Raw genomic sequence first — 16,671 nt, 5'->3', positions numbered from 1 at the left:
CTGAATCCGTTTCATTACTATTTAACTTTTGTTTGTTTCATTGAATTACCAGTCTGAACCATGACATTAATGTTTCTTAAAGGAAAATATTTTACTATGTTCTTACCTCAACTTAAATGAATTAATACATACCTATCGAGTGGCGAATTTAGAAACTTGGAGGCCCAAGGCAAAGGTATGTATGGAGGGCCCCCAATATGATCTATTAAAAACAACACATTTTTTTTACTCCAAAATGAAGATGGAAAGCAGAGAACACACCAAGTGTAGCACTACAAAAACCTATGGAGAATAAGCCAATGGGGCAAAAACAGCCACATGAATGAAAAAATTAAAATCTGACGCTGCACAAAAAATAGCAATGCATCAAAGCCAATGTTGTTACTAATCTTTCACATGCCCAAGACTGTGATAAAAAGTAAAAAAAATCCAGTCCACAATCACTTTTTATATTGAAAATAAGTAAGTAATAAGCATTTTTCCAAAATATGTGTCAAAATAAGATTTGTCACCATAAATCATTCCATTTGCTTAAACACAGAGAAAGCCAAATTAAGACTCAACAGCACCCCATAGTGGACGAAAACATCCCCAACATAACATAAGGGTTAAATTAGTGTTAACGTTATTTACTTCACCACAAAATCATTTTTATCAGTGTAGGGCTAAGGCTTTTACAAGCAGAACTAGGCAATTGACTCACCGAAGCCCCAATTTCGCGTTTATATTTGTCTTGATTCATCTCTGTTAGTGTACTTTCCCTGTCCTCCTGTCACTTTGTGTTTATCTTTCGCGCAGTGCGCACTGTTATGGACTGTGGACATTTCATTGTGAAAGAAGGGGGTGTATGTGTGTAGTGACAGATAAACATGAACTGGACATTTTAACTACTACTTCAAAGTTTCAACGTATTTCTTAAGAATATTAATACAATTTACAATGCTTTTGAAGTGTTCATGATAATAAGGGTTTTATTTTTTTAATTATTAGGTTTATAAGCAGCCGCCTACCTATGCCTCTATGTTAAGACCGCCTGTGTACCTATCTTATTTTAATGTGTGTACTTTTATTCTTTGAACAGCGTGTCATGAATGTGTTAGCATTTAGCCTAGCCCTATTCATTTGGCTCCAAACAGATACATTTAGAAGCCACCAAACACTTCCATGTTTTCCTATTTAAAGACTGTTACATGAGTAGTTACACGAGTAAGTATGGTGGCACAAAATAATACTTTTGTTTGGAGCCATAGGAATAAATGGTATGCTAAATGCTAACACAATCAAGAAGCGCTGTACAAAGTTTAAAAGTGCACACATTGAATAAAGATAGGTATGTATTAATTCATCTAAGTTGAGGTAAGAACATAGAAACATATTGAAAAACGGTGGTGTTTTCCTTTAAGATATCTATAGGCTTTAATTTAGATTTTTCTTGGTTCTTACATAATGGTGCACTGTAAAAAATCTGTTGTTTTTACAGTCGAATCCTGGCAGTTGTAGTTGCCAGAAAACCACCGTAAAAATATGGTAAAGATGTGAACAATTTTGCAGGTAAAAACTGTAAAAAATACAGTGCCATTTTGTTTATCATTACAGCAAAGTTTTGTAAATTTCACAATTCCTAAATTTTTCATGGCAAAGTTTTTAACCACGTGTTTAATCTAAGTTGGACACACCTACATACTTTGACACACATACATGTTATTATGCTTTTTGCCACATCTTAAAACAAAACTAACATTAGCGTCATAAAAACAATGAAATAACACACTGTAAAAAATATTCGCAAATGCTAACTATAAAAAAACTTGACAATTTACAGGTAATAACTGTAATAGATTTAACAAAATGTTATGTTTAATTTTACGTTCAAATAAAGTAAAATGTATGAATTATCATATATTTTATGGTTAAAATCTATTATATTCAACTGGATTATAGATTTAAATTTTACATTTTGTTAAAAGTGTGGTTTCTGTAAGTCAAAAATAAAAGTCACCATAAAATATACGGGTGAAAAACAATAAAACGATGTTCCCACACTTCCCTGCGTGAATCTTCATATTTGATGATATTTAATTTAAATAATTTATAAATAATAATAAATAATGTTTAACCTTTTTTATTTCCACTTACGTACATTAAGGGGTTTTATGTCACATTTAGTGTTGTATAATTAATGTTTATAGCATCATTTTCATGTCACGTGTTACCATGATGTGTTAATGACACTATGCACCAACCATCTCTACATGTTTTGGCAACAATTTATGGAAAGGCCACTTGTAATAAACTTTTATTCAGCACGCAACCGTCCATTTTCTTAAGTATCTTAAGTACAATGCAGATTTATAATAACAAACAAATATATCTGTTACTTCTTGTAATGGACTACATATATTTGTATTAACATTAGCATTCACCAAATGCTATCTTGAAATAGAAATTTAATCATAAGCCTTTTGTTTCTTATAATTTAATAATAACTAATACACTTATCTAATCTAATCAGAGAATTTAGTTAAACACAGTATTGAATGCAGGCTATAAATCAGTGTACAGCATGCAACCTTTGGCCTTGCATTATAAAGTATGCATTATAAGTGTGCACTTGTCCATGCTTGATTCATCTGATTCCTCTACATTGAAACCGAGTCCACAGTTGAGTTTCATTTGAAAGCAGCACATGTAAGTACGTAACATATTCTTCATGATTTCTTAACTATACCTGATCTTTAAATATTAATATTACTATAATGACAAATTTGCATGTCTGTGTACATTTTTGTTCATGCATTATATATCAAGAATACAGATAAAAGTATATATATATCAAAATACTTTTATCTGCATACATCTGTTGTGTAATATTTGTAGAATGACATATGTTTTAATATCTGCACATTTTCATTTTGGCTCATGAGCAAGAAAATTCATTTGCATATGCAAACAAGTTTACATGTCCTGTGGTATCTGGTAATACTTTCACTGATCAGGTTTATTGATGATATGTCAAAACATTGCTGTGTTGTTTATTTGTGTATTGTTTTTGTAAGTGAAGGTGTGATGGCTCGTAAGAATGTGTTTGGTCGTCTCAGTGCTCTGGAGATCTCACTCATTGTTCTGTTTCTGTTGATGACCGCCATCTCAGTGGCTCTTATAATCGTCCTCGCACTCGAGTGGGATTCAAACAAACGTAAACTTTTCATTCTGATTCTTTATCAAACATACGACTACCTGAAATATTTGTTGAAAGATGGTTGAGATTGTTAGATTATCGAATTTAATAGCAATATGTGCTTTTAGCAACAATTTCTTGTTTCTTGTGAATTTTAAAAGTTAATATAAAGTGGGGTCCAAGGCAGGATTTTAAAGGTTTTAGTGCTTTGTTATTTGTGACCCTGCCAGTGAAAACCCAGCTAAAAGTCATTTATTTACTGATTTACTGTTTTCTACATAAAAATCATCCTACATAATGTAATAAACATTCTGTGAATAACCTTGATATCTTTAATATTGACGGAGTTAGATCATGTCCCAGATTGAAATAAATGAGTGAAATCATACTTTGATGCTCTTAACCTTATCATTATATGATAGGGATGTTAGCCTGGATTTTTTAAAGACAGGGACAGATATTATAGTTGTGGATATTTGAAGGTCAGTGTATATATTTTTTCATGAATGCGTTATATGTGTACCACCCAGAATCAGAATCAGAATCAGTGGAGCCCACAGTGGAACCTCCGGCGAGCAATTATTTGATCGGTGTGGGTCGAGCGGACTGCACTGGACCCGTGGCTGATATACCTCTGGTCAGTTTGTTTGTCTTCGGGATACCAACATTATAGATTAAAGCAAACTACTGCTGTTGTTCTGTATGTGTGTAAAGTTTTATGAAAGCTGTGACTTTATCACTTATTACAGTCTGATAATCTTTATGACTGTTGATGGCATTGATCGGATGTCCTTGGAATGTGATTTATCTATTGTTTTGTTTTTGATTTTTTTCGAGACAGATGGGTTATGCCAACAGTAAGCAGACGGCACGAGGCCTCCACACGCGTCTGTTCAGTAGAGCCTTCATCGTTGATGATGGAAATAAAAGAGTGCTGTTTGTCACTGCTGATATCGGCATGGTTTCTCAAAGACTGAGACTCGAGGTAGATCTGTTTATACATGATATTACTACACTACATTACAACACAACACAACACTGTATGAATGTCTTAAGACTATAAAAAAAGAAACTTTGAAGTGTTTGTCCCCTGGTGGCGATTGTAGCTTCTCTATACGTTTCGAAAGAGAGGGGTGAGCTGTGGTTGTGGCTAGAAGGGATACAGTTACGGCCAAAATCTCATGAAATCCCGCCGGATTAGCGTTGTCTTTTATCCTAGGCCCTGTCCAAAATGGCACACTCCGGACTTGTTGTCCTCCTCATCGTTCACGCTTTGATTAAATCATGTAGTGCAGACTTTAGGGACCCTTGATGCAAGTCCACGTGGTTGCACCGGAGTCGTATTTTGGGATAGACTCGAGCGTCAAGCCGGAAATAGAAAGAGAAGTTGCCCATCAGTGTGAACTCCTCCCATCCATCGTCTGATTTGTCTGATTGCTCTTTCTCAAGGACTTCTGGGTTGGTAAAGTGCGCGAAGCCTGCTGCAGTGCGGGCTTCGCCGAAGATCTCATCAAGGGTGCAAAGGGGGCGCTGATGAGCACACTTCGGAGCATAAAAATGACAGATGGGACACCCTACAGACTCGTAGAGCATGTGCAATTTAAGGCCACGAGACCGAAAGTCCACATGAAGTGCATCATTTGGGACAGGGCCCTAATCATACCCCGATACCTAACCCTAAACCAAGTGTGCCTTATACATCTTGAAAAGTGCTGCTGCTGCCTCTTTGATCGCCCCATGGTGGCTGGCTTCAGAACAAGTTATAATCCCCGCCCTCTCCATGCAAACGAACGGGACTCGGGTCAAAATTAAAAAATAAATTACACTTCCAAATTTTTTTTCCGAAAGATGCTTTTGGCCCTTTAAGGTAGTTGTTATCACGCTGATATATGTTCAATTGTTCATTTTTGTGATAAGTTTCATTTAAGCTAGTAATTTTATGCTATAGAAACGTGTCATATGATTTTTGTGATTAATTTCACTCACCGACAAAATGAGTTGTATTTAACTTACCTAATTTTAGCAAGCCAGTCAAATGAGACTCTAAGGCCCTGATTACACAAGAACGCTCGAGGGTAAAAACGTAAAAATATTTTATCGGATGTGCCTGTCATTTACACGGCGACGACGTTTTGGGGGCTTAAAAATGCAAAAAAAGGAAACCACTCTCCAGAGTGGAAATCTTTAAAAACGCTCTACCGTCGTGTTCCCGTCAAAAGGGTAAAAACCCAAAAGTCTTCTCACAGTGGCTCTCGTTGCGTACGCGTTTACGTCACAGGTATGCTCCAGTTCAGCAAATAACAACAAACATGTCGGATTATTTCCATACGTCAGACATTCAAGTTGCCATAGCACCTCTGATAAATATACAAGTCTTTCCAGCAGTTGTACAAAATATTCAAAGCTAGTTTTACTGATCAGAGAAGGTGCATTAATTACCTCTATCAAATTGTTGATGTGCCAATTTGTCGGAAGCAAACCAGACGGCTTTGGACGAGACCTGGGAGAACAAGGAAGACGGTTGTACGTAGTCGCGTGGACTTGGTGTTGTTGTGTGTCAGTGCTTCACATTGCCACCTAGCCGCCTGGAGTGCATACTACATCGAATATCACACACTTTTGTGTCACCATATGCACGCAGATTTCCCCCCAAAACGCTCATAGAAACACGTAATAAAAAGTAATAATACAACGCCACTTTTGTGTTTTCTTTTCAGATCATTTCCATGTAAACGTAGCCTAAGGGGAGGGGTTGAACTGGGCGTGCGAGCATTTGGGCAGAAGTTTGATACCGCGCTCCAACTCTGGACTCCATGGATGATTCATTTTGTGTGTGCCCTGGCTTCAAACTGATGTTTTTGCGTAACATGGCAGCCCCCATGGTCAGCCATTTTGCCTTCAATTCATTACAATGGAAGGAAGCGACGCCACGTTGTCCATCTTTTTTTTACAGTCTATGTCCTAAACCCAGTATTTCACAGAATTTAGGCCGTAACGATATCCTATTTAGCCAGAACCGCTGTTTTTTAATTAATCCTCCCCCTAAACCTAACTCTAAACCCAACATCTCGCAAGATTTGGCTATAGCTGTATCTCCTCTAGCCAGAACCGTGAGCTGTGGACTTGAGGTCTTTTCGGGTCCAAAGAAATGTTCCCAACCCGAAATGACCCAAATCACGTTTTACCCGAACCCGACTTGCATCAATATTTTTTTTTAAAGAAAGACCAGACCCGAGACAAACCCGAGAAAATTAGACCCGACCCAGTGGCAATTTCTTTTAACCAGATTGGACCCTTGGGTACATTTGAAAATAGTAAAGTTGGACCTATATATTAAAGTTATCTTCAAGACCAAACTGCATATATTTTACTTTTTATGATGTCTTTACTTTATTTTGCTTTTGTTAAAAATGGTTCAGAAAGTACAGTATATGGGACAACATGAAAACATTTCTAAGCACATGAGATTTTCTTAAACGTTCTGTTTGTAATTGATCTTAAAATGCAGGTTTTGCGAGAGCTGAAAGTAAAGTACGGAGATCTTTACAGACAGGATAATGTGGTCATGAGCGGCACACACACACATTCAGGCCTTGGTGGATATTTCCAGTACACTCTCTTTATGATCACCAGTAGCGGCTACATTAAACCATCTATACAAGCCATAGTCAATGGAATGGTGAAGGTATGTGGGCACAGCACAATATAATGATCGTGTAAATTATAGTCATAATAGTCAATAGTCATAATCACACTTTTTCTTAATCCCCCTTCATCAGAGCATTGATATAGCTCATAGGAACATAAGACCTGGACGGGTTTTCATAAATAAAGGAGAACTTCTCGACACCAATCTGAACAGAAGCCCACATTCATATCTGAACAACCCTGAGGAGGAGAGAAACAGGTTTATTTATTCATACTCAAAACTATTCAGCTGGATTTGCTTGCAAAATAACAAATTAAATTTTTCATTCAAAAGCAATAACTGGGAAACACAGGCATAGATGGTTCAGGAGATTAAAATCCATAATCTGACCTAACTATTGTTAAATACATGAAATCATTTTAAAGGTGAAGGGTGTAAATTTAATGCCACTATTAAAAGTTTTTCAACCTTGAACTGACCCATGAGACCTTTGATGAGAAAGATAAACTTCAGTATTATTATTGTCATCCTTAATGTGTGATCCTGTATCTCATCCAGCTATGAATACAACACAGACAAGCAGATAGTCATCATGAAGTTTACAGATCTGGATGGAGATGGTATGGGTCTGCTCAGGTAGGCATGTATACAGTAGTACACACACCTACACTACATTTATACAGCTTTAGTACATTGATATCTGATTTATTTTCTTTGTCACCCTCAGCTGGTTCGCCGTTCATCCCGTTAGTATGAATTACACCAATCGTATGGTGAGCTCAGATAACATGGGCTATGCCTCGTATGCTTTTGAACAAGAGAAAAACATTGGCTTTCTGCCTGGAGAGGTAAAGATCAACTGTTTAAGATCTCTTGTTTCCATTTGATACTGGTTTAATGCCATCAGGGGGATAACACTGGGTCTTTATTAGTGTTAAACTAATTGATTTTAATCCATTTATTACTCATTATAGTCAATAATTCCCTCAATACCTTCAGACTCATTGCTTAAAGGGGACATATCATGAAAATCTGACTTTTTCCATGTTTAAGTGCTATAATTGGGTCCCCAGTGCTTGTATCAACCTTGAAAATGTCAAGATCAACTCAGTAACATAGTTTTGGTAAACCATTCTCTGCAAGCATGTGAAAAATAGGTCACTGAAATTTGAAATTTGTCTCCCCTTGTGATGTCAGAAGGGGATAATACCACCTCTTAATCTGCACTATACAACTATACATTTTTGCTCACACCCACATAGTGGCAATTTTAACATGCTATAATAAATTATCTATATGGTATTTTGAGCTTAAACTTCACAAATGTACTCTGGGGACACCAAAGATTTATTTGACATCTTAAAAACATTACTGCGGTCGAGAAGTTTAATTTGTATATTGATAATGTGATGAAATATTTCTTGAATGTATTATATTTTCTATTTATAAGTGTATGTGTTAGTGAATGTTAGATAGCAATGTGCTGTTTGTTTTACTGTAGGGTCCGTTTGTGGCTGGTTTTTCCTCCAGTAATCTGGGAGATTCATCTCCTAACATTCGTGGCCCCGTCTGTGTGGACACGGGTGAAAAGTGTGACTATCTTAACAGCTCGTGTCCCATCGGAGGAGTGAGTTATCATCACATTACATACAGTCAATGAACAAAGCTGAGTGACATTTAGAAGTGAACTGGAAATCATTTTTAGAATCCAATTCAAATTTAAAGTGGACATATCATGAAAATCTGACTTCATCCATGTTTAAATGCTATAATCGAGTCCCCAGTGATGAACACTCATGTGTCTTTTAGAAAAAAGCATGCATTGCTTTTGGTCCGGGTGAAGATATGTTTGAAAGCACCAGGTTGATAGGAGAAAATATCTATAAAAAAGCTAAGGTATGTATGATTTCTCACATAGCTGTAGGTATTGTGATTCTGGTTTATACAGTACAGTATGTATAATTGTGTGTGTGTTGTGCAGGAGCTGTACAGCAGTGCGTCGCAGGAGTTGCACGGCTCCATCAATTCTGCCCATCAATGGGTTGATATGTCCGAAGAATCTGTGCAATTAAACTCCACCCATACTGTGAGTACAAATGCATCAATTCACACCATGTCACTGATACCCTAACATTTACTGTAATCATTGTAGCGCTGACCGTTTTTTCTGGACCCAGGGACGGACATGTAAACCCGCTCTAGGTCACAGTTTTGCTGCTGGGACCACTGATGGAGGCGGAGAGTTCAACTTTATACAAGGCAAGGAGATGAGTTTCAAACAAAATAAGTTTAATATAGTGTTGGTGGGGAAAAGATCATGGGTTTGAATCCCAAAGAAAACACACTAGTAAATGACTTTAAACTGTGATTTTATGTTTCTTATTGTGACCAGGAGACACAGATGGAAGACCTTTCTGGGACTTCATAAGAGATTTGCTTGTAGGACCCCCGTCTAAAGCAACTAAAGCTTGTCATCGCCCTAAACCCATCCTCTTCAGCACAGGAGAGGTCTGATGAAAATCATGAATAAGATCAAGCTGATTATCTTCTAGCTCTCAAGGCATATTGAAGGTATCGAAAACAATAACCCTGGTATTTTTTTTTTTTCTGTAGCTGAACGACCCTCTACCGTGGCATCCAAACATTGTTGATGTTCAGATCATCACTATTGGACCTTTTGCCATAGTTGCAGTCCCAGGAGAATTTACGTGAGTTCCTGTTGATCAATAAAGCCACAGTAACCACCAGTAGTTACTGGAGGTTATTGGGTTAAAAGTAGGGTTGCCTAATGAATAGTGGTGACTAATTGTTAGCAGAATAAACATTTTTGTTTACATAATATATGTGGGTATACTGTGTATAATGATTATGTATATATAAATATACACACATACACTCACCTAAAACATTATTAGGAACACCTGTTCAATTTCTCATTAATGCAATTATCTAATCAACCAATCACATGGCAGTTGCTTCAATGCATTTAGGGGTGTGGTCCTGGTCAAGACAATCTCCTGAACTCCAAACTGAATGTCAGACTGAGAAAAAAAGGTGATTTAAGCAATTTTGAGCGTGGCATGGTTGTTGGTGGCAGACAGGCCGGTCTGAGTATTTCACAATCTGCTCAGTTACTGGGATTTTCACGCACAACCATTTTTAGGGTTTACAAGGAATGGTGTGAAAAGGTAAAAACATCCAGTGTGTGGCAGTCCTGTGGGTGAAAATGCCTTGTTGATGCTAGAGGTCAGAGGAGAATGGGCCGACTGATTCAAGCTGATAGAAGAGCAACTTTGACTGACATTACCACTCGTTACAACCGAGGTATGCAGCAAAGCATTTGTGAAGCCACAACATGCACAACATTAAGGCGGATGGCCTACAACAGCAGAAGACCCCACCGGGTACCACTCATCTCCACTACAAATAGGGAAAATAGGCTACAATTTGCACGAGCTCACCAAAATTGGACAGTTGAAGACTGGAAAAATGTTACCTGGTCTGATGAGTCTCAATTTCTGTTGAGACATTCAGATGGTAGAGTCAGAATTTGGCGTAAACAGAATGAGAACATGGATCAATCATGCCTCGTTACCACTGTGCAGGCTGGTGGTGGTGTAATGGTGTGGGGGATGTTTTCTTGGTACACTTTAGGCCCCTTAGTGCCAATTGGGCATCGTTTAAATGCCACGGCCTACCTGAGCATTGTTTCTGACCATGTCCATCCCTTTATAACCACCATGTACCCATCCTTTTAACAGGATAATACACCATGTCACTAAGCTCGAATCATTTCAAATTAGTTTCTTAAACATGACAATGAGTTCACTGTACTAAAATGGCCCCCACAGTCACCAGATCTTAACACAATAGAGCATCTTTGGGATGTGGTGGAATGGAAGCTTCGTGCCCTTGATGTGCATCCCACAAATCTCCATCAACTGCAAGATGCTATCCTATCAATATGGGCCAACATTTCTACAAAATGCACAGTACACCCACATATATCATGTAAACAAAAAGTTTAATCAGCAAACAATTAGTCGTGACTAATCTTTAGGCAGCCCTAGTTAAAAGTATCTCCATACACCTACTAACATCATTCAACCCTTACAAAAAGTACTGTGGTGGTGTTACTATTGTACAGTGATGATATAGCAGTTGGTAATACATACAATTGACCCCAAAAACGACATGAAACTAGACTTTAAAATAAATAAATAAACTGAGATGCTCTCTTGTATTTTAGCACCATGTCAGGAAGAAGAATTCGCCAGGCCGTCAAACAGGTCAAAAACAATTCACCCACAAATTCAATGTAACCGAGAGACATTGTAAAAGTTGATGACAACTCATTTTTAAGTTATTTTAAATGATTGGTTCACAGGAGCTGGATCAGGGTCCATTCAGTAACACAGAGGTGGTGATCGCTGGATTGTGCAACATCTACACTCACTATATAACTACATATGAAGAGTATCAGGTATTGGTGCCTGTATTTGCAGGGTCCTTCAAAGAAGTTAATACCGTGGTTCATGTCTGAATAAAATGTGTTATGGCCGTGGTGTCATGTTTGAATACTCATGTGGATGTTGTCTTCTAGATCCAGCGTTATGAAGGCGCATCCACCATCTTTGGTCCTCACACTTTATCAGCATACATCCAACGTTTCAGAGGCCTGGCCAAAGCTATAGCTCAGGTGCTGACCTGCAGTCATCTCTTTACTCTCTTTTAATGAACTGTTGTGTTGGCTCTTCTGACAAATCAATAAATGTTCAACAGGGAACCGTAGGAGATTTACCCAAAGGTCCTGAACCTCCGTTCTTTGATGAAGACAAACTCTTTAATCTAATCAAGGATCCAGTAGAAGATGAAGCACCAGTGAACACAACATTTGGTGATGTGCTAGAGCAAGTTTCCCCCGCCTATAAAGTGGTGAGTCGATCAAAATGTTAAAGACCCCTGTGGTGCAAATTCATCTTTTAACACCATTGCTAAGTAGGGGAGAGCGGGGAACAACCTAACGCTTTTTGGTTTTGGCTCAATCATTACATTTTTTTGAGTTTGATTAATTATATTTTTTCACATGCAATAAATCGACAACATTTAAGTGCCGGTTTCCCAGACAGGGATTAGACTAGTTCCAGACTAAAATAAATTAAATAAAAATAAAAATTTAAGAGCTGTCCAAACTGGAAACAACTTGCACTGACATATCTTAAAATACATCAGTGCCCTTTGTTTTGCCTCAAAATGCACTAAAGTAATGTTTTAACTAAGGCTTGCTTGTTCAAACTAGTTATATTTCCTAATTAAACTAAGGACTAGTCCTCTCTTAAGCTAATCACTGCGGAAAACCACCCCTAAATGTTTTTGCTTCTTTTAAAGGGGGAAGTTGCATCCGTCACGTTTGTCTCTGGAAACCCAAGACACTCAGGAGATATAGTGAGACATTTCAAATCATAATATTATAATCTGTTGCATAACATGCCCTTTAATGTCTGTGATATAACTAATCTGTGATCATTGTGATATCAGAGAGATAAGACGTTTGTTACGGTGGAGATGTTTCACAACGACACTGGCATGTGGGAAATAGTTCACACAGATGCATCATGGGAAACAAGGTAAAGTGCTCAAGATAGTGTTGATGAAGTGGTCTGTAGGGCTGATGGTATCTGTCAAGGTCTTCAGATAAGACAAAATCTTATCAAAAACTGTTATAGAGACAATTTAACGCTTTTTACTTTTGTACAAATGTGTGCATTGCATAAATATCTGAAATATCCAAAAGAGATTTATTGCCAAGGGTGGTTGCACACAAGATTTTTTTTGGGGGGGGGGGGGTAAATGGAGCTTCCAGTGTACACATCCAAATACAGCAGCAGCGGAATAAATAAGAACAATAAGAATGCAGTTAAAAAGAATGTAAATATACTGTTTATATATAGCCTACAATAACAAATATAAAGAGAAAATTTTACCTAAATACTATATTCTGTGAATCATTTAATTAAAATGATTAACATATAGAACTTTCAGTTGTTCTTTCAGAGATGTCATATTATTTTTATAAATAATGAAATGTTCATATACAGTAATTGTCTTTTAGTCATTATCAGTTGGACAGCAATGACTCATGATGAGCTAGCAGCACAAAGGTTGTAGGTTTAAATCCAAGCAGAACAATATGTGTTATATGCGTGTGATTATTAATTGATTTGTACAGTGGTTATCTACAGAGGCGGCTGGTGCTAAATTGTTTTTTTTGGGCAACAAACTATACGTTTTACATTCAGATAATTGAACAACAGAAAAGTTGACATCTCAATCAGATTTGAATATGCTGATTTGCAAAATTTTATCTCATATATGTGCTTATTTCCTATATCAATTGGCTAAACTTCTACAAAGACCCTAGCCTGGCTCCGCCCTCCTATGTGCTTCCGCTTAATTTTCATTTCGCTACTACGTCTGGGACTGCTGTGCAGAGTTTCGTTTTCTCCTGCAAAAATCTGCAGGTCCAATCAGCGAACAGAGGGAGGTGGCTAAAAACGATGATGTTGAGGTCGTGTGTCAATTTGAGTTGTAGTTCAGTAATTCAGTAATGGCAGCGGAGAAAGACGTGAGAAAAGCTATTCGGTCCGTTGTTGCAAAACTGCCGAATATACAGAAGTTAAAGCCGGAGCAAGAACAGTGTTTGCTAAGTTTTGTTGGTCTGATCATTCGGACTTGTTGTTTCTGACCGGTTTCGGCGCATGACATACATCACAACCAAATGTTAGCGATTGGTTATGGCAGATTCAGAGTGACTCTGGGCAGATCCAATAGTTTTAAACTTCAACGGAAGACCCTCCTAATGGAAGTAATGCTTTGCAATGGAGCGTGGCCAGACTCTCTGTACAAATGAAATGAATGTACGAGAGGTTGGACCAGGCTACAAAGACCCACCTCTTATGGGCATTTTCTCGATTGCCCCACAGCTGAACTTGAGATGAGCGGATAGGCGGAGGGGACATACGGGGAAAGCATATATTTTCCACAGACGATTTTCTATCATGCCACATCATATAAATATATTAATAGTTGGCGGAGCCTGCCGTTGCCATCTTGGCATCACGTCACCGTGCATCACTTGCGGATAACCGAAAATGGGTAAAGAGGCGGGACGTGGGTAAAGCTGAGGTGGCTGTTTGCTGAAACCACGCTTGCCTAACTCAGCGGTAGTGACAGCAGAGGCAGTTGTCACCTGTCAGGCTTAATATAATTTAAACAGAGTTGCAAAAAATTCACTCCCCTCACAATTTTCATGAAGGGCAAAATTAGCTATATAGACCAGAAACACACTTTTGTACCAGGCTGCATACATATTATTTTCTACTGTAAAGTTGGCCATTTTAATATGGGGGTCTATGGGAATTGACCCCCTTTTGGAGCCTGCCTCTAGCGGCCAGTCGATGAATTGCAGTTTAAGTCGCTGCTGTGTTAGCTTCATCAGGAAGGTTGCCCCTCTGTGTGGCCCATGAAGGGCAGTACCCCTGGGGACCAGCCACCACTGGTTATCTACTGTAATAGAGTTGAGTTAAGCTCAGACTAAGCAGAGTGTTTGTTGCATGTTTCACTGGGAAGGAAATAAAGGTTTGAGTAACGCTACAATTGAGTGGTACATCCCTCGCTCAGCAACGACAGGAACATACAGGATTCAATACTTCGGACACTACAAACAGATCCAGGACAACCAAACCATCATCACGCCTTATGTGGGCTCTTCAGATGCTTTCAAAGTCACCAAGAGCTTTTACTACTTTTGATGACCACTTCTTCATAATGAACATTGTTTCAGAGTAACTTTACAGAGACCTGAGAAAGAACATCAGAAACATCAGCTGCTATTTAGAAAAAAATGGTGATGATGATGTCAAAGCATTGTTTATATAGTAATTGTAAATTGTAAAATTTGTTTATAAAAACAGATTTGAGAGTTCTGGCTCTGGATCCTGATTGGTCGATACATTATTCCATGCATGCTTAAATACACAATATATTAACAGATGTGATGTAAAACACCTGATTTATTTACTGTCTGTATTATACAGAGCAAACCTATATTAAAGTGCCAATATTACCCATTTTTACAAGATGTAAAATAAGTTTATTCAAGGGTGCTGTAAGTGTACTTGTTCATAAGTCAACTAAAAGTATACTTTAAGTTTTTATGTACTTTTAAGGCATACTGTTTATGTACTTACAGAAAAAGCCTATACTCAAGAGTTTACACAGAAGTATGATTGACTTAAAAGTATAATTAAGTATTTGTATTTAAGTATTTGTTTTAGTCTTTTGATGAAATAGGCAATAAAATATGCCTATGTGAATACTACTTTATAATTTAAGCATGTTGTCTTAGTTTTAGCAAACTGCACATGCGCAATTACGCAGAACTACCTACAGGTGAAATCGAATTTTTTAATACTGACACGATGAGAGTATGTCGATGTGAGTCAGTGTTTGTTTATATATTGAATGTTTAATTAATAATTTTAACTTGTTAAACTGTATAACAATCATACTAAGTAATTAGCCTTACACAGTGACATTTTATGGTAGTTTTGTAATAAAATCTCTCTATTGTGCCTGATCAAAGTCTATCGCAATTAGCAAGTGCTAATCTTTAGCTTTGTTTTCAATTAAAGGTGCAGTGTGTAACTTTTTGAATGATCTCTTGACAGAAATGCAATATGATCTACAAAACAATATTATCAGTGGTGTATAAAGACCTTACATAATTAACTGTTATGTTTTTATTACCTTAGAATAAGTCCTTTTTATCTACATACACAGAGGGTTACATGGAAGTCGCCATTTTGTACCTCCGTGTTTCTGCAGAAGCCCTCAACGGGCAAACTTTTTTATTAAGTTTTATTAAGTCTCCAACGATAATATGTTTGTCCTGTGGTGGCTGCTGTAGCATTTCTATGCGTTTCAAAAGTGAGGGGTGAGCGTGGACTAAATCGTTGGTTGCAATTTGCAACATCACCACTTGATGCCATTAAAATTTACACACTGCACCTTTAAGGAACATTAATGTTATTGTAAAATATAGAATATATGTCCAATATGCCTTGTTTTCATGTGTGTACCTTTAAATGCAAACAAGCTGCAGCTTCTCACTCCCTTACCAAAAGAGACAGTAAGCGCTTTCAGATAAAATAGATCTGGTTCCTGTGAATACAGTCTGAAGGGGGTCGCACACCAGACGCGCAGCTCAGCGCCGCGTCGAATTGCATCTAGGACAACTCGGAGGTATTGTAAACCGGAAGTGCACATTAAATAGCGCGAGCTTCATCAGATAGCGTTCTTATTCAAAATGCTAAGTATACATTAGCAGCCAATGTTATTCGTTAATGATTTGGGAAAAATATTATGTTATTTAATGTTAAACTATGTGAGTGGCACTCTGTGGCGCGACAGGGATTTGAGCAACTTCCTGAGTCGTAGCTGGGCGGCGCAGACAGGCGCCACCTGCCGGCGCCAGTGTGCGTATACTCATAGTAAGCAATGTGTTTTCAGAGCGGCGCGGCGCTGAGCTGCGTGTCCGGTGTGCGACCCCCTTGAGGCAATAGTATATTTAGCTGCATTAGGGTACAACGTGCTAACAACAAGATTTAGAAAAGCTTTTGGGTCAAATTAATTGTGTGATAAATTGTGTGATGTCACATTAACAAGAGAATCAAAACAGCATATCTAATGGGACTGCTTTGGTTTTGGGAATGAATAAAGGAGAATTATTTTCATTCTAGGGTTGCTGTGTTCCAAACACCTTGTAAAGTGGATTTTGCATAGT

At 37.8% G+C, this 16,671-nt stretch overlaps 1 protein-coding gene across 2 annotated transcripts; it reads left to right on the top strand.

Annotated features, from left to right (window-relative positions):
• The first annotated feature begins 2,576 nt into the window (after window positions 1-2,576).
• asah2 (N-acylsphingosine amidohydrolase 2) lies at window positions 2,577-15,500 on the top strand. 2 transcript variants are annotated; one of them, XM_073866719.1, is made up of 21 exons: window positions 2,577-2,690; window positions 3,058-3,196; window positions 3,709-3,815; window positions 4,020-4,163; window positions 6,687-6,863; window positions 6,958-7,085; window positions 7,386-7,463; window positions 7,555-7,675; window positions 8,329-8,454; window positions 8,637-8,723; window positions 8,809-8,913; window positions 9,005-9,086; window positions 9,220-9,335; window positions 9,441-9,535; window positions 11,077-11,116; window positions 11,215-11,310; window positions 11,431-11,526; window positions 11,610-11,762; window positions 12,216-12,272; window positions 12,366-12,456; window positions 14,445-15,499. In XM_073866719.1, exons 2-21 carry the CDS (start codon window positions 3,067-3,069, stop codon window positions 14,636-14,638), a joined length of 2,223 nt encoding a protein of 740 aa, XP_073722820.1. In that variant the 5' UTR covers window positions 2,577-2,690; window positions 3,058-3,066; the 3' UTR covers window positions 14,639-15,499. The 2 variants fall into 2 exon arrangements, with proteins under 2 accessions (XP_073722820.1, XP_073722819.1); XM_073866718.1 differs by lacking the exon at window positions 2,577-2,690 and having other exon boundaries at window positions 3,035-3,196; window positions 14,445-15,500.
• Window positions 15,501-16,671: the final 1,171 nt, after the last annotated feature.

The sequence above is a fragment of the Misgurnus anguillicaudatus genome, chromosome 4 (genome assembly GCF_027580225.2).
Source record: "Misgurnus anguillicaudatus chromosome 4, ASM2758022v2, whole genome shotgun sequence".
NCBI lineage: Eukaryota > Metazoa > Chordata > Actinopteri > Cypriniformes > Cobitidae > Misgurnus > Misgurnus anguillicaudatus.
Note: the sequence above shows the minus strand (reverse complement) of the source record. Positions and strands in the feature narration are given on the sequence as shown.